The sequence below is a fragment of the Indicator indicator genome, chromosome 38 (assembly GCF_027791375.1).
Source record: "Indicator indicator isolate 239-I01 chromosome 38, UM_Iind_1.1, whole genome shotgun sequence".
NCBI lineage: Eukaryota > Metazoa > Chordata > Aves > Piciformes > Indicatoridae > Indicator > Indicator indicator.
The window spans coordinates 4,752,573-4,771,632 of record NC_072047.1 but is presented as its reverse complement, the minus strand read 5'-3'; the positions used below and the strand labels follow the sequence as shown (position 1 = coordinate 4,771,632).

The following is a 19,060-nucleotide window of genomic DNA, read 5'->3' as shown; positions in this document are numbered from 1 at the left end:
GAGCGCGGCCCGGGCGTGCGGCGCGACTCCAGCTCCAGCTTCTCTCTGTCTCCTGCGTCCCGCAGCTCCCGGCCAGCTTCATTTTTTTCCTTCTTCTTCTTCTTTTTTTTTTTTTCCCTACCCTGGATTAGGCATCAATCAATCCTGCTCTTTCTGTCTGTTGAGAAACAGGTGATCCTTGGTAACAGCGATCCTTTCCTGGATGCGGTTTCCTCTCCTGCCTTTGAAGGATGATGACACCAAGGAAGACTGAAGCAGCGTAACTTTTACTCTACGAGAGGAGAAACTTCCCCCTCCCCCCCTTATTTGAAGGCATTAAACTCCCGTAGCATTTAAAAGCAGAAGAAGTTGGTTTTAAAGCTGAACTCCGTTTTTCTGGGAATTGTGTGTGTCAATTACAAAGACTGCGGTTTTTGTTTTTTGTTTTTTTTTTTTTTAATCGCCTTTTCTCCTTCCTTATCTCCCAAAAGGAAACTGTTGGTAGTTGGAATAGACTTTTTAAATGTTTGGGATTCAAGATACTTTAGGAAGAGGACCAATTCTGAAAGATAAATCTCTAGGTTCTGAAATGGATTCCGTCAGGTCCTGGGTCAGAAACGTTGGGGTTGTGGATGCAAACGTAGCAGCACAAAGGTAACCATCACTATTTCTCCCCAAGTTTCCCCCCGCCTTCTAAAAATTATCTTTAATCAAGTCTACTCTTTACTCGCTGTTATTTGCATTTTATATAACATTTATTTTCTTCTTTTCTGTCCCCCTCCCGGTCTCCTCTAGTCAGTGCCAATTCAAGGTAGCACACCTAGGACTGGGGCGAAGATCGAAACCCTCTGAATACCGAGTCCTAAAGCCCAGTGCAGGGATCAGCTGTCAGAGATCTCAGACCATTTCTTCTCCTGCAGAAGGGAGATGTGTGGAGGGGAGGACTGGTTATATCTAGGGTACAGGCTGCTCCTGCCCGTCTCTGGGGCAGACAGTCGAGAACGAGCAGACGAAGTCAGAATTCACTTCCCTGTAAATCGTTTCCCCGCTCCCTCCTCCCGGCCTATCTTGTTTACTGAATAAAGCGGCCACGCAGCTACCGTGGGCAGTGGTGAAATCCTGATCCGCGAGTCCAAGGCTGATGGTTAGCGCAGCAGGAAGCTGGGCAAGAAGCGGAGTTCACGGAGCCTGCAGCCTCCTGCTCGCTTGCGGGTAGCACCTGCCTGAACCTCCCGGGATATCTGCTGAGCCGGAACGCCGTTCCGCACCCTGAGCTAGGGGCTTAGCTGATCGCTCTGAACTTGTTCGAGGGAGTCAGCTCCCGCTCTGCGTCTTTGCTTTCTCTTCCCAGCCAAGTCAGCAGGACACTGTTATTCCAGTCTTTTCCCATAAGGGGCAAGACGATTTTAAAAACTCCTTTTAAGTAAAATATTTTTCTCTTCACTCTCTGGATACTTTAAAAAAGAAGTAGTAAAGATAATAAAAATAAATAATATTAAAAAAAGTAGCGTCGAGAAAAGCTAAATTTGTCCTGGAATTAAGTTGGGTTTTATTTAGTATAGAGGCAAGGTGAAGAGCATCTAACAGCAGATGGGACTTCAGACGTAACATAGAAATAGTCCATCTATGCACGCACACACGGCCTGAGCGTGGTTTTCCGAGTGCTATGGGAGGAGTTATCAGTTTTACGAACGTCAATAGATGGTTTAATAAATACCAGGTGGAGGGGGCAGATGTTTATTCCTGGAAAAAGTGGAAGTAAAAGGAATCAGCTTCTAAGAAACCTGCAATTTGTGGGAGCGATGCAGTCACGTCACGCTAGTGGTGGCACCGCTGGGTTTAATTCAGAGATCTGTAAAACAAACCAAGAGATCCCAGTCCTTACGTGCATGAGAGGAAGCCCCCGAGTAGGTGCAGTTGTGGCGGGTGTGGTGAGTTCACACCGCACCTCTTTGGCTGTGCCAAACTCGGGGAAACATCTCTAGTTCTCTCAAAGAGTCAAATACTTTTGTCGCTGCAAGTGAAGCTACTTTGGAGGATGAAAAGGAAGCTGTTCTGACTCCAAACTTGTCTGGCAGATAGACTTAATCTGTTTGTTGAATAATAGAGAGGTGCCCATGTGCACCTATCCTCTGCAGTAGGTAGGCATTAGGGAGAGGGGATTAGGGAGAGGGAGTTGCAACGAGTGTCACTTTCCAAGGTAGCTGCAGTTAGGGATAGCGTGGGTAAGGAAAAGCGTTTCCATCTCTCCAAGCAGAGGATTATGTGGGAAACGTCGCTGAACTTTCTGCAGCCAGGGATAAGATTTGTCTGAAGGCTGATTAACCCGAGTTTACTCTCCCCCTTCCTCCCCCCCATTTAAATCAGAAACTGAAGACCCAGGCAGCGGTTCAAATAGATCAGTAACTACAAACTACATGGACAAACTTGGCTGCTGAGGAACTCGTTGTCCTCAGTTGTCTTGCCCAAAATGCAGGTGCCTCAAGCTCACAGGGAATGTTCTGAGGTCGTTTGTCTTCTCCTGCAGGAAAACTGAATGACGCTGGAGTGTACAGAAAGCACTTCCAGACTCTCTGCAGTGTTAGCTCTGCTTCTCCCGCCGCATGTTGCACTCCAGAATCAGTGTGACGGGCAAGAGAGCAGGTAGAGGAGGGAGTGAAACACTTCCTGCGTTTATCAATAACGATCCCGGCGTTCGGGCTCTGTGTTCGCAGCACAGCGGCACACAAAGCGGCACCAGGCCGACCTCAGCTTTCCAGTGACAGCTTCAGGCGTTCCAGTGACAGCTCCCACCCCTGTAATGACAGCTTCCACCATGGTCATGGCCCCTTCCTTCCCGCGCCGGCTCCGCCGCCGCTCCAGCCCGTCTCGTGGCGGCCAGGAAACGCCCAGGTTGGAGCCGGTGCTGGCAAGAAGTTATTTGTAACCTCTGTGGCACCAGCACCAGAAGGACAGGGGCTCCTCGGCTTTCTCTGTGCCTTTGCTGTAGTTTTGCTGTTATTGCTGCACAACCTGGTAATGTCTTTGTCTCTCCCCCCACCCTATCCTGTCTATTTCCTCCACAGCGGAGTAGCTTTGTCCAGAGCTCACTTTGAAAAGCAGCCACCCTCCAACTTGAGGAAATCCAATTTCTTTCACTTTGTTCTGGCTCTCTACGACAGACAGGGGCAGCCCGTGGAAATAGAGAGGACAGCTTTTGTGGACTTTGTAGAAAATGATAAAGTAAGGCTTGTTATCTTCCTTCCTCTTTTCCTCTCCAGATTTGATCTTTTTCTTCTCCCCCGTTGACCTTATAACTTTTAATAACTGTTGCCCCTAACAAAATACAACTAGCTCGTGGTCAGGGGTTCAGGTGCTGTGGCAGAGCTGTTAACCTCTGTGCTGCCGCATTTGAAAAGGCTTGCAAACCTCTGCTGTACCGGGAACACAACGGGGAGTGTATGCATCCAGTAAAAATAACATGAAAAAAAAATCAAAGGGGACAAAAGTGCCTTTATTATTTTTTAATTTTTACTTTTTGCTACCTACCAGATCTGCCACGTTTTATTAGTTCCCCAACAGAAGTGGAATCTGACCTGTAATCCCTCATAATATCTGTTGAGCTCGATTAGGTATGTCTTAGGTATGTCCTAAGACTCCAAAGTCAGTGCAGGACTTAAAAAACCATTTGCTTTTGGATTTGAAATCCATGTGTTAACCACTTCACAATGTTTTTATAATGGTTTTCTTAGTCACGGGCAAGATTTTTTTAATTAAGAAGCAGGCTCATAAATAATTATCTTCTAGGAAATGGCAATAAAAAAACCTCACACAAGAACCATCCCTATAACAACCTTCAGGAAATAAATATCAATAACGACTCAACAGAATTGCAGAGTAATGAACACATTAAAAAAGAACCCAGGGAGCTTCCCCACTATCAATCTGCTTTATATTAACTGACTTGAAATGTACAAATTTATCTCAGTGTATCGCTTTGGGAAAGTCGAGAGGATAATAGTACATAAGGGAGGAAAAGAAGCTCCTGAACTCCTGCAGGAAAAGATGTCAGCAGCGTTTTGTAGCTTGTCCTGGGTCATTCAGAAGGTTAATATACCCCAATCAGTGGTTTCACCTCTCAGAATTTTAATGAACTGCATTGTCACTTCCATCATGATTATCAGTTTTTGCATTTTAATTGTGCGAAGTTTAAGTTTTGGATTCATTTATTTGTTTATTTATTTAAATCCTCTCTTTCAGGAGCAAGGCAATGAAAAGACGAACAACGGCACGCATTACAAACTGCAGCTACTGTACAGCAATGGTGAGTGCCGTCCCCAGTCACCTTCTGCAGGTGGGCAAGGCTGTGGGGTTGCTGTCACTGATTTCTAAAACCCAGAAATTCCTTCCCTTGATGCTCCTTCAGTGTAGCTATGGGCTCTGAACTTTCCCCGGTCTGGATGGACTTGGGAAAGACTCTTGAGGCAAAATGAAATGGTCTTTCTGAGGATGTTTAATCTGGCACTGGATGGAATGAGATGGTTTTGTTCTGATGTTTGGGGAAGGTGCCTGTCACACATTATTGATCTCTCTTCTCTCTTGCTCTAGGTGTCAGGACTGAACAGGATCTGTATGTGAGGCTCATTGATTCAGTCACCAAGCAGGTGAGCAGAGCTGATGTGTACCCTGCTTACTCTGTCCCACCCCAGCCTCTGCTTTTCTTAGCACTGCCCTGCATCTCTTTATTTCTGGCTCATTTTTTTCTGCATGCACATGTTATTTTTGACAGCAGTTGAAAAGTGATGCTGTAAGTCTCTTTTTGCCTCCTCTACAGATTGTAGATTTTTAACAACCTTTCTGTAGAAGCTGCTTTCCCTGCTTGTAAAGGCTTTGAGGGAAGGTATTTATTTGTGAGCAATGGTAAAAAGCCTTTGCCTCAGATCTGATTATTGTGACAAATAAGGTACTTCCTGACTCTGCTGCTTTTGCCTTTATTTTTGTAGCCCATAACTTATGAAGGACAGAACAAAAACCCTGAAATGTGCCGAGTTTTGCTTACCCATGAAGTCATGTGCAGGTAAGAGGATTTTATAACAGCATATCATTGAGGTTTGTGTCCATGGATGCTTAAAGGACCTTTCCAGTGAAGTCCTAGGTAGGAAGAGTTTGATCTGGGGTTGCTTGTTTTGTTGTGGAGTCAGAGAGATTCTTTATGTGGAAAGAACTTCCTTTTTACTTGTGGAAAACATTTGATTTGGGCTCAATATAGATTTGAGTGTGGGGGGGAGGTGTGTGTGTGTGTGTTCTGTGGTTGTTTTTTTTTTTTCTTTTCTTATCTTTTTCCCTGCAAGAGATTTAACAACCCCAGGTCCACAGACTGAGTTCTGCTGTCTTGGTTTAAACTAGGCCTGTGTATATCTTGTTTAAATCAAGACTTTTCATACCCTTATTTCTTGCAAAATTCTCATTCACAGTTTGAACAGTTGAACTGGCAAATTTTTACTTGGAAATCAAAAGGCATTCATCATGTACAGCAAAACATTTTAGTGTTCTGAATTAAATTATTATCCTTAATGTTAATTTTGCTTAGCTTTACCCCAACTGGAATCCCTCAAACCAAAATACCAATCCATCTTTTCTGTACTGTGTAAGCAAGATTTAGGTGACTTCCACCTTTTAATTTTATAACATTCACTACTTTAGTATGTCAGGTTAGAAATTAGAGAGTCAAACGAGTTGAGGCTCTTTTAAATATCATTTGTATAAGTCTGAAGTTATATCTACTTCATATATATACCTCATGCTTCCATGGTAACTTATTACTTTTCCTGTTCTTGTGTAATTATTTTTTCCCAATACACATAGCAATGCAAACAGCCAATGTTCTTAGATTAAAATGTGTTGAATTGTGCATCAAATGTACTTTCATAAAATGAAAGGCAAACCCAGGCATAAATGTACTTTCATAAAATGAAAGGCAGACCTTTATTAAACAGTTTGTGATTTATTGTATTTGTGGGAAGAGGTTAAGCTGTTGGACTAAATGTTACTTAGTTTAATGTTACACTTTGCTACTTGATGTCTTTATTTCAAAGTAGCCTTTTAAATGGATCTAATGATAAGAGCAGCTTCTTGTCAGGGGAAAGTCTCTGTTTCAGCACTTAGCAATTTTGTCAGCTGTATTCCTTTTAAAGAATACCAGGAAACAGATGAATGTGAGTGCTGCTCTGCTGTGCTCTGCTCTGGCTCACGAGGAATACCAGCAGTGTTACTCCCAGCAGCACTCACCCTGTGCACAGTCACAGCCTCCACTGTGCGAGAGAAATACGGCCGCGTTACCAGGAACTGTGGATGTAGTAGTGAAGATTGAGGGTAGATGTGTTACTTTCTGGCACATCTAGAACTTGACTTTGCATTAAATATATCTGCTATCCATCCTGTTGGAGGGCTTCACTGTAACTAGGTGAATGTTAGAGAAGAAAAATCTTTGAATTGCTCTGCAATTGACTCCTGCTTGTGATAATAAGATAGGAGTTCACATACTTCATCTTGCTCTGCTCTTCCTGCCTAAACTGCAGCTCTGTTTCAGCAGGTAAAATATTTCAGTGGTCCACCTGCACCTCCCCATTGAGACATACTTCTTTAAGATCAGATTAATTTGGCTTTTTCCTGCTTTCCTCCCCTTGCCTTTGTAGTGCCAAGGGCTCTGTTCAGCTGTTGTATACCTGGGCTCTGCTGATGCCTACAGCCGTGTTCTGTGCTTCACTTAAGATAGTGTTTTACAAATACAAACCGTGATTCCCATTACCCCGAACTCTCCTGCTTAACAGATTAGCCAAGGAAGAATTACAACTCGGGGATGGACTTTCCATGTAAAACACAGATTAGGGAAGGGACTCAAAAGTGTTCTGTAAGCTAATCAAGGCATTGGATTTGAAATGTGTTTTCCTAAAGCATCTCTGAAGAGATGCTGCGTGTGATCTGAAGAGGCATTACAGAGATCACTGTGAATAACGCCAAGGGAGTAGATCCAGCTCTAGTTAAACTTGACATTTTATTTTATTTCTTTTAAGTACAATAATCAAATCTTCTTCATTGTGTGCTGCTTAAGTGGCAGCATCAATTTTTAAAGCCCCTAGTTTAGTTTGCATTAGTAACAGTAGATAAAAATTTAATGCGCTGTACCCACTCTGCTGTCCAAATTGATGCCTACTGCTTTTAAAAAGAAAGGGCTGCCTGTCTTTCTGCTTCTCCTTGCCCACTCCCTGCTAGCTGAAGGTAGGCTTTTTGGGGGGGTATTTTTCTGTACCTAATTGCACAGTCAGATATTCCTGCTGCGTCTGAAACTCCGCAGCTCCTGCTCCGGCAGTGACAGATGCGTGCTTAGCAGGAAAGTTGTCTAAATATTGATAGGGCTGCAGCAATCTGTCACACCAATTGAAAGTTAAACTCTCAATAATTAGAGCTTTCAGTGAGAGGCTCTATTTATTTATTTGCAGATCTGAATTTTATTATTTTTTTTTAGTTTGGGTTCTTATGGCCTAATGGGAACTGCTCCTCTTAGATGGATCATAGTCATAGAATCCTCTTGGTTGGAAAAGAGCTTTCAGATCATGGAGTCTTGTCTTATGTGCAGAGTCCTTCCCCTCAATGGTTAGAAATCAAGGTAAAGAGCCTCCTTTCCTGGAATAACTTTTCTTCCTCTTTTTCTTCAAATTATCGACTAAGAAGAAACTAGTTGTTATGCTGCTGCCAGCAGCCCCCTATGCCCTCAATGCTCAGAGGGTTAAAAGGTATTATAATTTGAACAGAAGTAGTCTCAGGGCCTACAGCTGGCTAATAACAGAGCTGCATTGAGTGCAGGCGAGCCCCACAGCTGTGACTTTCGCCACAAGGCTCAGGCTAGACGGGGACTCTAATCAGCTGGGCCAGGCAGCCACTGGGCCTGTGTCTTTATCGGCCAGATGGTGTGAATTTAGACACTTTTGTTATGCAATTGCAGGGAGGAGTTGGGGAGAAGAAAACAAAACAAAGGCCACCATGCTGCGAGCTTATGTGAGTTTGAAATTAGAAACAGATTTTTTTTTTTTTTTTGTGAGGAGGGAAGTTGAGGGCTGAATTTTAAAAGCATTTTAGTCAACTGTGAGTAGGGAAAGGATGTGAGCTTGCTTTTGACATGAGCCTTCTGAAGGTTCACTCTGTAGATCTGGTGGTGTCTTTTCTAGTCTTATGGATTTATGTTCGAGTTTAGTTTTTTTCAGGGCAGTTTAGGATGTAAACCATGGAAATAATTTCCCAATGTAGATCTTGTTAGAGGGGGAAGTATAATAAGAAAAGGCATAGAAAATAGAAGTCTTAGGCCTTGATATTTGTGTTTTAATCAAATAAGCATCTCTAAAGGCATGTTGATATTTGTAAAATATTTGGAGACCTGTTCCTGACTGCGATAATTGGGCAAACTAAAATCACAGAAACATTCAGGTTGGAAAAAAGACCCTCAGGATCACCAAGTCCAACCATTAACCCTACTCTACAGGGTTCACCCCTAAACCATATCCCAAGCACCACATCCAAACGACCTTTAAACACATCCAGGGTTGGTGACTCAACCACCTCTCTGGGCAGCACATTCCAATCACTGACCACTCTTGCTGTGAAATTTTTTTTCCTAATGTCCAGTCTAAACCTACCCAGTCGTAGCTTGAGGCCATTCTCTCTTGTTCAGTCACTAATTACCTGTGAAAAGAGACCAGCACCAATCTCTCTACAATGTCCTTTCAGGTAATAAATAATAAATAAACCAAGAAAGCTCATTTCAGAACCCCACTACCTTGTACTCCAGTCTCACATAGCTCCTTTTAAAACACTTCCTATGCCAAGAAGTGGCCACCTCTCTTGGATGGATGTCAGAACTGGGGAGATGTGGTAGAGGTGCTGCTGGTGTGTCCTGCTTGAGCATTATTTTTTAGGACCATCTGCATAAGTTGCACTACTAAAGAATACCTCATTTAGTGTTTTTGCAGGGAGACGAAGTGCCTGCTGCTTCAGCTGGCTGTAAAAACCAAAACACTGCCAAAATACTGTAAAAACTGAGTTCCTTGTGTGTTGTTATAGCACTGTGTAAACCAGAAAGGTGTTTGCTCCTGTTTTTATTTCCACTTGTATTGTTGTATTGGACATATCATCCATACAGGTTCAACTTTTATTCTTCTGAGTGAGCGTTTTCAGCTCTTTTGGGGTCATTAATTTTTTTCTTTAGAAAATATGTCCTATTTTGTCTTTATAGTACAAGAATAAACAATCAATAAGAAGTGAAATGCATAAAAGATGCACTCAAACCAAAGTTTAAGTGGGCAGAGGAGCGAATGGGATATTCTTAGCTGGTGTGAATTACCAGAGCTGTGCTGGAGTCAATGGAGCTGTGACAATTTAGAGCAGCTAGAGGGTCTGCCACAGGGACATTTAAATATTTAGTGTATCCTTTTATTTTAAAAGAACCAGCAGCAATGATGGTTGCAGGCAAAGCGAGTGTAGAAATGTTGAAACAGTTAGAGCTGCTGTTCGATAGATCTGCTGCTTGTAGCTCTTTTTGCTGGGCAAGTTCACTGTGCAAATGGGAAGTTCCTGGCACTGCTATAACTTAAGGAGAAGAAAACTGCATCTGAAATGGCTTCTTTTTGGAAAGAGTTTTTTTTGGGTTTGTGTGTGGCTTTTTTTTTTTTTTTTAATGCTTACTTTAGGTATTTGTAATGGAATACTAGGCATTTCAGTACAAAAAGCTCCTCTTTCCTATTTTGTGCTACTGTAGTGTTGAAGTTTCCTGTGGGTGTATGGAATGCAGAGGTTCCTAGATATTTAATAATGAACAAATCAGTTACTGGAAGATCAATCAAGAGGCTGCTGATAGTCAGTTCTAATGCCTCCTTTTGATGGACTTGGAACCATACCTGACCCCTGACACACCTGTAATGTCATTGTGGCAGCTGCCAAACAGCACATTCTTCTTCAGTTTTGGCTGTGGGGAGCCAAGTGCCAAATCCAGCTAGAATCAGCCAGGCCCTGGGCACCCAGTTCCCTTCTTTTCCTTTCTCTTCTAGACAAATCTTGATTCCTGAAGGTTTGCAGACAAGGCTTTTAGCTGTTGCTTTGCTGTTAGCTGTCCTAGAAATTCCCTAATTTTGCTTTTCTTTCTCTCTCTAGTCGCTGCTGTGAGAAGAAAAGTTGTGGCAACAGAAATGAGACTCCATCCGACCCCGTGATCATTGACAGGTAGGAAACAATTCCTCTTTTTCCCGCAAAAGCAACTCCAAATTGTTGTTTGTGCTTTGGGGATGGCTCAGGGTCTTTCTGGATGGTTCTCTGTCAGTGGCTGCCACTTGGGGCTGCCTGTGCTTCATGATTCTTTAGCTGCCATCCCAGCAGTTGGTTCACTTTGGTCCCTCAGAGGTTACCTTGATAAAATTGTTGATGTTTATTTTTTTAGATTAAATTCTCTACAATTTTTGTTGTGACCAAACATTTCCTGTATGCATCTGGAATATTTTCCATCCACTAGGGATATGATCCAACCGGATTACTTAGACCTCCCTTTCACCTGTGTGTGTGTCTCGAAACTGCGAGTGAGATCTGGAGTTCAGCAGGGGTTATAAGGAGGCACTGAGCCAGGCAGAGTTGCCTTACCTGGCTCTAAGGGCAGCCACTAAATCAGTTTAGGCCACAGAGGAAAGAAATTATTACAATGCTGTACTGCTGCCTGGATTTTGAGGGGTTTAGAGTTCAAGATGGAGCATGATCTGTACGCTCCTATCTGGAGTGGGCACAGTTAAATTAACCACTTAGGGTACCTCTAAGGCTGACGAAGAAGCAAGAGATAAAACACTGCTGTCTGTGCTGCTGCAGCTTTATGGTTTATTGAAGACTATTTGCCTGAGTGGCTCATCTGGCAGGTCTGTCTGTGCCATGACTTCACCCTTCTGACCACCCTGGAGTTGCACCCTGCAAACCTCATGACACTAATGAAGCATTTATATCAGCTAAAGTTAAAACCTGCCAAGCAGTGCTGCAGTGAACTAAGCACACATCAAATTAGCCAAGTTCCAGGACCAGTTGCTGCAGATGAACATGACTCCATTAGCAATGCAGACTTTCCCCATTTTCTTGTTTCTCTTCCTGCTTCCCTGCTTGGTGTTCTCCCAAAGACTGCTGCTAGATGCTGGTGTTGGTGTTCCTGTTTGCTGCTGTGGCGAGGCTCAGCTCGTTGGTGCTTGCCAAACCACAGAAACTTCTATCCCTGTTTATAAAGGAAGAAATAGTTCAGTGGGAAAAAAATGTCAGCCATGTTGTTGTTGGGTTTTTTTGCTTCTCCTTGAACAAATTCCAAATGTTCTTATGCTGAATAAAACATTTCTGCTGTGACCTCTGCTCTGGGGCCTAGATTTAGATCTAAGGACCTTGCATTTATTTTCCCCTTCACTCCTGGAAACCAGCACTTTCCCTCTCCCACTGTCAAAGATCTGTAGGATGCTTTAGAACCTTTGGGTTCTTGCAGTGTTCTGAGTCAGAATTCCAGTGTGACTCAGACTAGGATCTGATCTCAGGGTGCTGCCCCTGTTTTGCCAGCAGTGATGCAGCTCAGAGGCTGCCATGCTGCTACAGCAGGAGCAGAACTGACTCCACTGGAGCACAGGACTGAAAGGACCACCTGAGCAAGTCATTGTGGTTGTACTGTGCGGAGGTTCTGAAGTCCTCTGCTATCTGTGAGCTGATGGAATGAGGCCATTTAGCTCAGATGCTTTAAGAATCCTGGGTTCAATTTCTCCTGCTGTTAACCTAAGCTCTTCCTAACTGTGCTGTAAGAACCTGTCGTGTTTTGTTAGATTTTATCTACTTATATATCTACCTTTTATCTACTTCTTTCTTGCAGTTGTTACTGGGACAGTGATGGATGGGGCTGGAGTGAGCTGCTGGGCTGTGTGAAGTGCTGCCGTGGGTTGAGACAAGCAGTAACCAGTGGGTGGAGGCATGGGGCCAGGGCTGCAGCTGGGCCAGCAGGGCTGCCTGGGCTTCACCAGCTGAGCTTGGCACACTGGTTTCAGGAGATGGTGAGCTGCAGCACTGGCATCTGGCCCAGGCTGTAAGCATTTAGGCTTTCATTATTATTTTTAAGGAAAAGCTCCAAAGCATGAGCACAGCTGTCAGGCTTGGTGGCATCTCTGTGAGGAAGCAGAGGAGGCTGGGTTCCAGGCCTGTGGCATGAAGTCCATCCTGTCAGGGCAAAAATGGGGTGGCATGGCCAGGGGCTGTCCTCCCTGCTGGCGCTGGTTCTCTGGCTGCTGCACAGATGAGCAGAGCAGTGAGGTCTCCTGGGCTGGCACCTTTCACAAGCACTAAAAGTCACTTTAGGGTAGACAGCTGTGGCCAGGTTTAAACATTCTGACTGCCCCTATAACGTCCATACTGTGTGCTAAAGTGCTCTGTGTGAGATGTCCATAACAATGGGGTTGGGCTTTATGTCTTCTTGTGTTCCTTGCTCCCCTCCCTTCAATTCCCTTTCCCTAAAAAAGGCAAGAGGGTACAGAGATTATCTTTCATTTTGAAGGATCTGGCTTGCAGTAAGTGCAGACTTCTGTCTGTCCTGGATTGTTTTGGGTTCAGGTTAGTTTTGTTTTACATTTCTCTTAATCTCAGCCATCAAAAAGGTTTTACTCTCTTCCAGCTCCTTTTCAGGCTGGTCCCAAAAAACCACTGGGTTGTGGTTTTCACAATGCTTAGAGGTGGAACAGCATGAATGGAGAGGCCTGGACCAAATTACCACCAACACTGAGTTGCCCTATTACTTTAAACAAGTCTCTTAACTCCATACCTCAGTTTCCCCCTTGTTACAAAGTGTTAACACTTGCCCATCTGTGGGAAGTGGATTCAGATCCTTGAACAGGAGTTTTTGGGTTTATTTTTCATGTTTCTACTGCAAGGAAGATTTCCTCTAAATGGCAGAGCTGAATTGCTCTTGTTCTGCTCTGCTCTCCATGCTCCTTGTAAGCTTGCCAAGGTAGAATGAATGTCTTGAATCTGTTGCTGCTTTGGGGTGAAGCTGGGAGCCACAGACCGATGCATCTCTCAGCTCCCCACATGCTCCAATCCCCCCTTCCAAGCCTCCAAACTCCACAATGATCTCTTCTCTTGTCCTAGGGAGTCAAAGTCCTTTGTTCACTGCTAAACCCTGCTCTCCTGCAAAGAGCTGCTGTTGTGCCATCTGTCTCTTTATGAATTTTTTAGTAGACTGGATGTTTGTGGGGAGTCAGTAACTCAAAGTGCACTTCCCAGCCATTTGACAAGTGGTTCTTCTGGTGCCTAAATTGTTTGTTTCTTCCCCCCCCTTCCCCTTTTTAGGCAAAATTTCTTTACTAGTTTGCTGTCCATCTTGAAATCTTCAATGTGTACAATCAATTCAAGCTTGTAAACGGAGTGAACTGCAGGCTAGCTTGTGTCACTTTGTCTTACTCTTTTAATGTCAACAGACAGTAGATTTCCCAGCAAGCTGTTGAGTCAAGAGAAGCTTAAAGAACTCCCTGAGCGTGCTAGAAAAGTGAAGAATGGACTCATAGTTGAGGCTGAACTATGGAAGTCCTGGCTTCTGCTCCTTTCTATTGCAGACTCCCTTTATTTTTCCAGCCATTCTCTCCATCTCTCTTTAATAGTAACCCAAGTGTCTCTGGGAATAGAAATTGAGGATAAATTCACTGTGCAAACAGCACAGAAGAAATTGTGAGCATGTGGAGCAGCACTGTGTGACGTGGGATCTCTGCAACCCACCCACGTGAAAAAGGGTCTGTGGTTGCCTGCACCCATCTGCACCCATTATGCAAATGCATCCTCCCAAAAGCATCCTCTGTGTATTTATGGCCTAAAATACTCTTCCTTATCACTTTTGTACTCCTCAGCCACTGTCTAGACTTGGTTTTATGGACTTGTCACTTCATCTGCCCTAACCTTCTTTGTTACTGCCTCTGGCTTTCCTTTTTAATCTTTTGTTTCTGTCCATCCCTTCTTTGTGTCTTTCTTTCACCATCTGTTTTTGATGGGACCTCAGGTATTTTCTACCCTGTAATCATCCCAGGACTCCAACCTCTCTGAAGCAAGTGCTTCATATCTGAAGAAGGCCTCCCAGTTGATGTGTAGTGTTTCCTGCTTTCAGATACAGGATGAAATAATTTGTCCTGCTCAGAACATCACCCAGAGTCCTTGTGAAATGAAGACAAGGCTGAGATCAAAAGTACAGGATGGATGTCTGACACTTGCTTAAGCCATTTGGAGATGGGCTCATGTTTTAAAGTTCTTGCCCAAGATCATGAAGGAGACACAGTTTGTGAAACAGTGCAGAGTGGAATCCAAGTCTGATGTGTGCCAGGCTGGATCACGTCAGCAGGTCCTGGAGTAGCATTTCCTCTCCTCAAGTGTACCTCGTCTGTTCCCATCTTAATCTCTGATTGGATCTCTATCATGCTACTGTCACCCACCTCATCTTTCTTTTTACTCCTTCTTTCTTTTTCCTTCCTTTCTCTGTCTTCTCTTCTTTGCTGATTCTCTTCACAAATAAGTGCTCATTTCTCCATGGGCATTCCATTTATAATGCCATGCTTGCTGGCTTTCCCTTCAAGTGGAGTCCTTTGAGCTTGTAAATTGTATTGGATCAGTGAGCCCATAATGAGGCTTCTAAGTCCAAACAGTGCAAGTCTGCTGGGATTTTATTGTTCATAAAGCTTCTTCCCGGGGGAGTGATAGAGCCATTAGGTGTGTGCTGTGTTTAATATTTGGTCATGACAGGAAGCAATAATTTCCTATCTTTTACTGTGGCTCCTGAGCTGTTTTTAAGCAGTCATCTTATTTGAGTCTTGGTGACTGTGAGCCCATTAGGCAAAATGAGTTGGCCTTTCCTGCTGGGTTTGTATCTTTCCTAAAATGGCTATTTCAAGAAAATAAACTAGACTGAAGTGGGAGCTGATTTGCCCTGTGGTGGCTTGAATCGCTTGCCCCTCTCATGAACTCCCCAGTGCTGTCACACCTGAGAGGAGATGACGCAAAGCTGATTTCACCAGACCATAGCATTTCTCATGCTGAAGGGACTTAAAGAGCCTTTTTTCTTCTGCTCAGCTTTTGGCATGAAGGTAGAAAATTCTGCTTCCCGGATGTTTTCATCCCTTTAAAGAAAAAAAAAAAGAGTAAGTATTCTCACTGGAAATGCGAATCTCAAGCAAAATAAAATGGTATCATCAACTATCACAAATGCTTTTAGGATTCAGGCTTTGTAGCCTGCTAGGAAGATGCTCCTCTGCCTCTCTATCGTATTGCTGATGCTTCCCTCACAGACCTTGTCACCTTTCTCTGCAGGATGTGCCAGCAGCTCTGCATGCTCCCCATGATTTCCATTGTTGCTGCTGGCTGCTCCACCAAGCTGATTATTGTAGGTGTTCTCTTGCTCTGTTCCTGTGCTCCAGGGGAAAAGTTTTCCACTAAATATTTTCCTGCTGAGTCCTTGCCTTGATCTTTGCAGCTCAGTGCAAGAGGCTGGTGTCAGAAAGGGAAGAAATAATTGCCTTGCTCTGGTGGCTCTGTCCCCAGGAGCTATGTGGCAGTGTGGCCGCACAAGGTGCCTGTGCCTCAGCCAGACACATGCAGGATCTTCTGCAGAGTGCCAGACCTTGGAGCAAGATCATCCAGAGCTGGAAAAGAGGTGGCACAGGGAGGGTAATTACAGAGGCGTTTACAGCAGCTGAAAGCCAGTATGTAGTGAGCAGATGAAATTAGCTGATGGCATAAAGAAATTAGACCTGAAGCCGAGAGTGTTGGTGCCAATACAAATTGGATTTAATTATTTTTGAAGAGCTGGGGCTAGGTTTTCTTATGCAACGCTGATAAAAAGCTATTTCAGCAAATGGGTCCCAATTCAGCAAAGCAATTAGCACTTGATATTGTTTAGCATCAACATCAAGAAGCCTGTGCATAAATATTTTGTTAAAAATAAGTCCTGAAAAGAAAAATGAAACCACTCAGATTCCCACCTGGGCTTTTGGCTTGTTCCACATCTGCAAACTTTCTATACGGAAGTGCAGTTGTTGAAGTTGAGTCTCGGGACTCTCATTAACAGGAATCTAAAGCAAAAAGGGCTGCTTTGGGGGATCAGTAAAGATGAAGATGCCTCCTTCAGACAGGCCACTTATCTTGTGGATCTGTCTGAAGTTTTTCTTCTTTCAATGATCCTTCTGTTTATAGCTACTAAAAACTGCACTGGGTCTTCAGATTGTGAGTATGAGTGAAATCTTGGATAGTGACATGTTCCCTCCTTAGAAATGTGGGTGCTCAGGTCCTTGAAGAAAAAATAATGACAACTTTTAGGGCTGAATTCTTGCTGCTATAAATCATCCTACTTGATTTTAACAAAATATCTGGCCAGTCAAAATTCCTCTGCTAAAGAGACGAGAAAAAGTATACAGTGTTGTGTCATGTCACTTGTTGACATGGAGCCTCAAAAAAGTCTCCTCTGGGACGTTTTGGTTAAAGGTGGTGTTTTGGTTTGTGGTTTTTTTTTTTTTTTTCCCCTTTCCTTTATCTCAAGCATTTCCCAGCATTCCTGCAGGCACATCTGGTTCTCTCATTTTCTAGCTTTACTTGATGCCTTCAGAAAGGATCCTTGTCAATTCCTTTCTGTTTAGCCAAACACTACAACAGGACAGTGGCCCAGCCTGATAACTTGCCTAAAATACAGTTGCTCTTTAGAAGCAGTGACCTTAACCCTTCCTGGCCAGGAGCAGTGCAGGCTGGCTGTGGACACACCACTTCTACAGAGCTGATGAACCAGGAGCACAGTCATGGCCATGTCCCTGTGCAATGCCTGCAGGGTTTCACAGGCTGCTAAGGTTTTGCTCAGCTTAGCCCTACACATGTTGAGTGTCTCTGTCATCACCTTCTCTTCCCTGCCCTCCCCAGGCACAGCATTTCAGGTACACCTTGCACATGTTTACTGGTCTTGGACAGCAAAGTTAAAGCTGAAGTCACTGAAGAGACAATTTGATTGGAGTTGCAGCCCTTCCCCTTCCTTAACACATAGATCTGAACTTGAAAAATTACTGAGTCTGTCTCTCTCTGCAGCTGCTTCTAGTCCACAGGAGGCTTAGGTTGGTCATTGGAAGAAGCTTCCTTAGTGAAAGGGTTCTCAAGGACTGGCACAGGCTGCCCAGGGAGGTGGCTGAGTCTCCATCCCTTGAGGCGTTTCAAAGCCCCAGAGATGTGGTGCTGAGAGACATGGCTTAGCCCCAGCCTTGGCAGAGTCAGAGAATGGTTGGACTGGATGAGCTTAAAGAGCTTTCCAACCAAAACAGTTCTGTGATTCTGTGAAAACTTTTCTCCTAAATGGCAAAACATTTTGGTAGGTTCTGTCACTGTCTTTTAAAAGAAAAGATTTTCTTTATAAAACCTTGCTCTATTCACAGCATGCTCCTGCCAAATTCTATTTTTTCACCAAGAAAAACTAGTCTCAGATTTAAAATTAGGGATTACTGAAGATGGATTAAGTTCTTTGTGAAAATTTATTCTACTTCTATGCCCCAACTAATTACTGCTAATGACAGGGTCTCTTATTTTGAGACTGCTGGTTCTAATTGATGTTATTTGATCTAATCTGTTTGCTGGTCATTCAGTGGTGGCTGAAACATGAGACGGCTTTCTGAGGGTCTGGGTGAAAAATCATTTAGTACCGTTGCAGCATCACTGATGAACTGGCTGGGACCAAAAATCCTGCTCAGTTCTGTGCAAACACAAACTCTGGATTTTAGTCCATTTTTGTCTGACCAGCACTTATGTCCCAAAAATCTTATCGCAGCAGCCTTGTTGCTGTGCTTCCAAGGTCAGAAGAGCACCAGGCTGTATAGCTGTGTGGCCTCCTGCTCCAGGACTTGTGGCTCTGTGTTACTGCAGTGATCCCTGCGGAAGCTTCCTGCACGTTATCCACCTGGATGCTCACCAGTAATAAACCCTCAAAACTCCTCCCTTGGCCCACTGAAAATTTCCTGTGCTGTATGCTGTTATCTCTCTCCTAAGCCATGTTTTCTTCTGGAGTTCACCATTGTTTTGTCAGCCCACCCATCACAAAGCAGAGGTCACATCAACATGACCTTTTGCTGGTACAAGGAGGCTGCTAAATAATTCACTTGGCCAACTTGATTTCGGGGTCCACATTTGTTTTTTCCAATCTCCTAATCAAGATGCTCATTTAATTCTATTCCAGCACCTGTTCAGCAATTAACACCCTACAATTTGCATCTTACCCTGACATTTGCTATCTTTCCAATTAGTTTTTATATCAGTATAATTAGGTAGGGTTATTACAGTGCATCAAGCAGGGTCGAGGATATTCCCAAGCCTTTAAGCTCTTTCCCAGATTTGTTTAGGGAAGCCACGGAGGGTAAACGGTTGATTAGGATCACTGTTTTTCTTCTTCATTCAGATCAGGAGAAAATTGTTTCCCCATGTGGCTCATGAAAGATCAGGGAAATATGTCGGTCTGTAAGAACTAATATTGTGTAGTTCGTGACTTTTGGGGTGCATTTACAGGGGATTATGGGGAAGGGTCAGGCTGTGTGGCCATTTGCAGTGGTGTTCACCAGGGGACATTATGCTCTTGCTTTGTATTGCACCCAGCAAACTGCAACAATGCTTTTAATGTTTGATACTAATTTTTGGAGTTAACCTGTGGGTAGGGGGAACAAGTCCCAATTAGAGGGCAACCCAACCATAGTGAACACTTAGCTTAATTGGTAAAGACTATGGGAGTGAAATGGCTACTCTGAACACCTCTCGATTTAAATTCCACAGAAGGAAGGTCTTACTGTTCTTCTGTGACTGGTCTGGGTTGTAGGCTCTTGGTGTTAAAAATTGTCAGCCAATGTACATTGGATGTGGCCCTTCCCCTCTAGACCTTGATAGGGAGGGGTACAGGGGGCCCAAAGGAGGAATCAGCCCACTCCAATTCCCCAGTCTGGAGAAGCTGGGGAGAGACAGAGATCTCATGTGCTGAGCTGGTACAGCCAAAGCCACAAGCAGCGTTAAT

The 19,060-nt window shown here is 43.9% G+C and overlaps 1 protein-coding gene across 6 annotated transcripts in view; it reads left to right on the top strand.

The window, feature by feature from the left end:
• The first annotated feature begins 502 nt into the window (after positions 1-502).
• EBF2 (EBF transcription factor 2) overlaps positions 503-19,060 on the top strand; it is a 93,958-nt gene continuing 75,400 nt past the window's right edge. For 5 of the 6 annotated variants that reach the window (XM_054396678.1, XM_054396677.1, XM_054396675.1 and 2 more), the window contains exons 1-6: positions 503-633; positions 3,045-3,201; positions 4,219-4,282; positions 4,567-4,622; positions 4,962-5,035; positions 10,159-10,227. In XM_054396678.1, the coding sequence (XP_054252653.1) occupies positions 503-633; positions 3,045-3,201; positions 4,219-4,282; positions 4,567-4,622; positions 4,962-5,035; positions 10,159-10,227 (551 nt within the window). The remainder of the gene's footprint in view (positions 634-3,044; positions 3,202-4,218; positions 4,283-4,566; positions 4,623-4,961; positions 5,036-10,158; positions 10,228-19,060) is intronic. The other variant, XM_054396676.1, reaches the window with a different exon arrangement.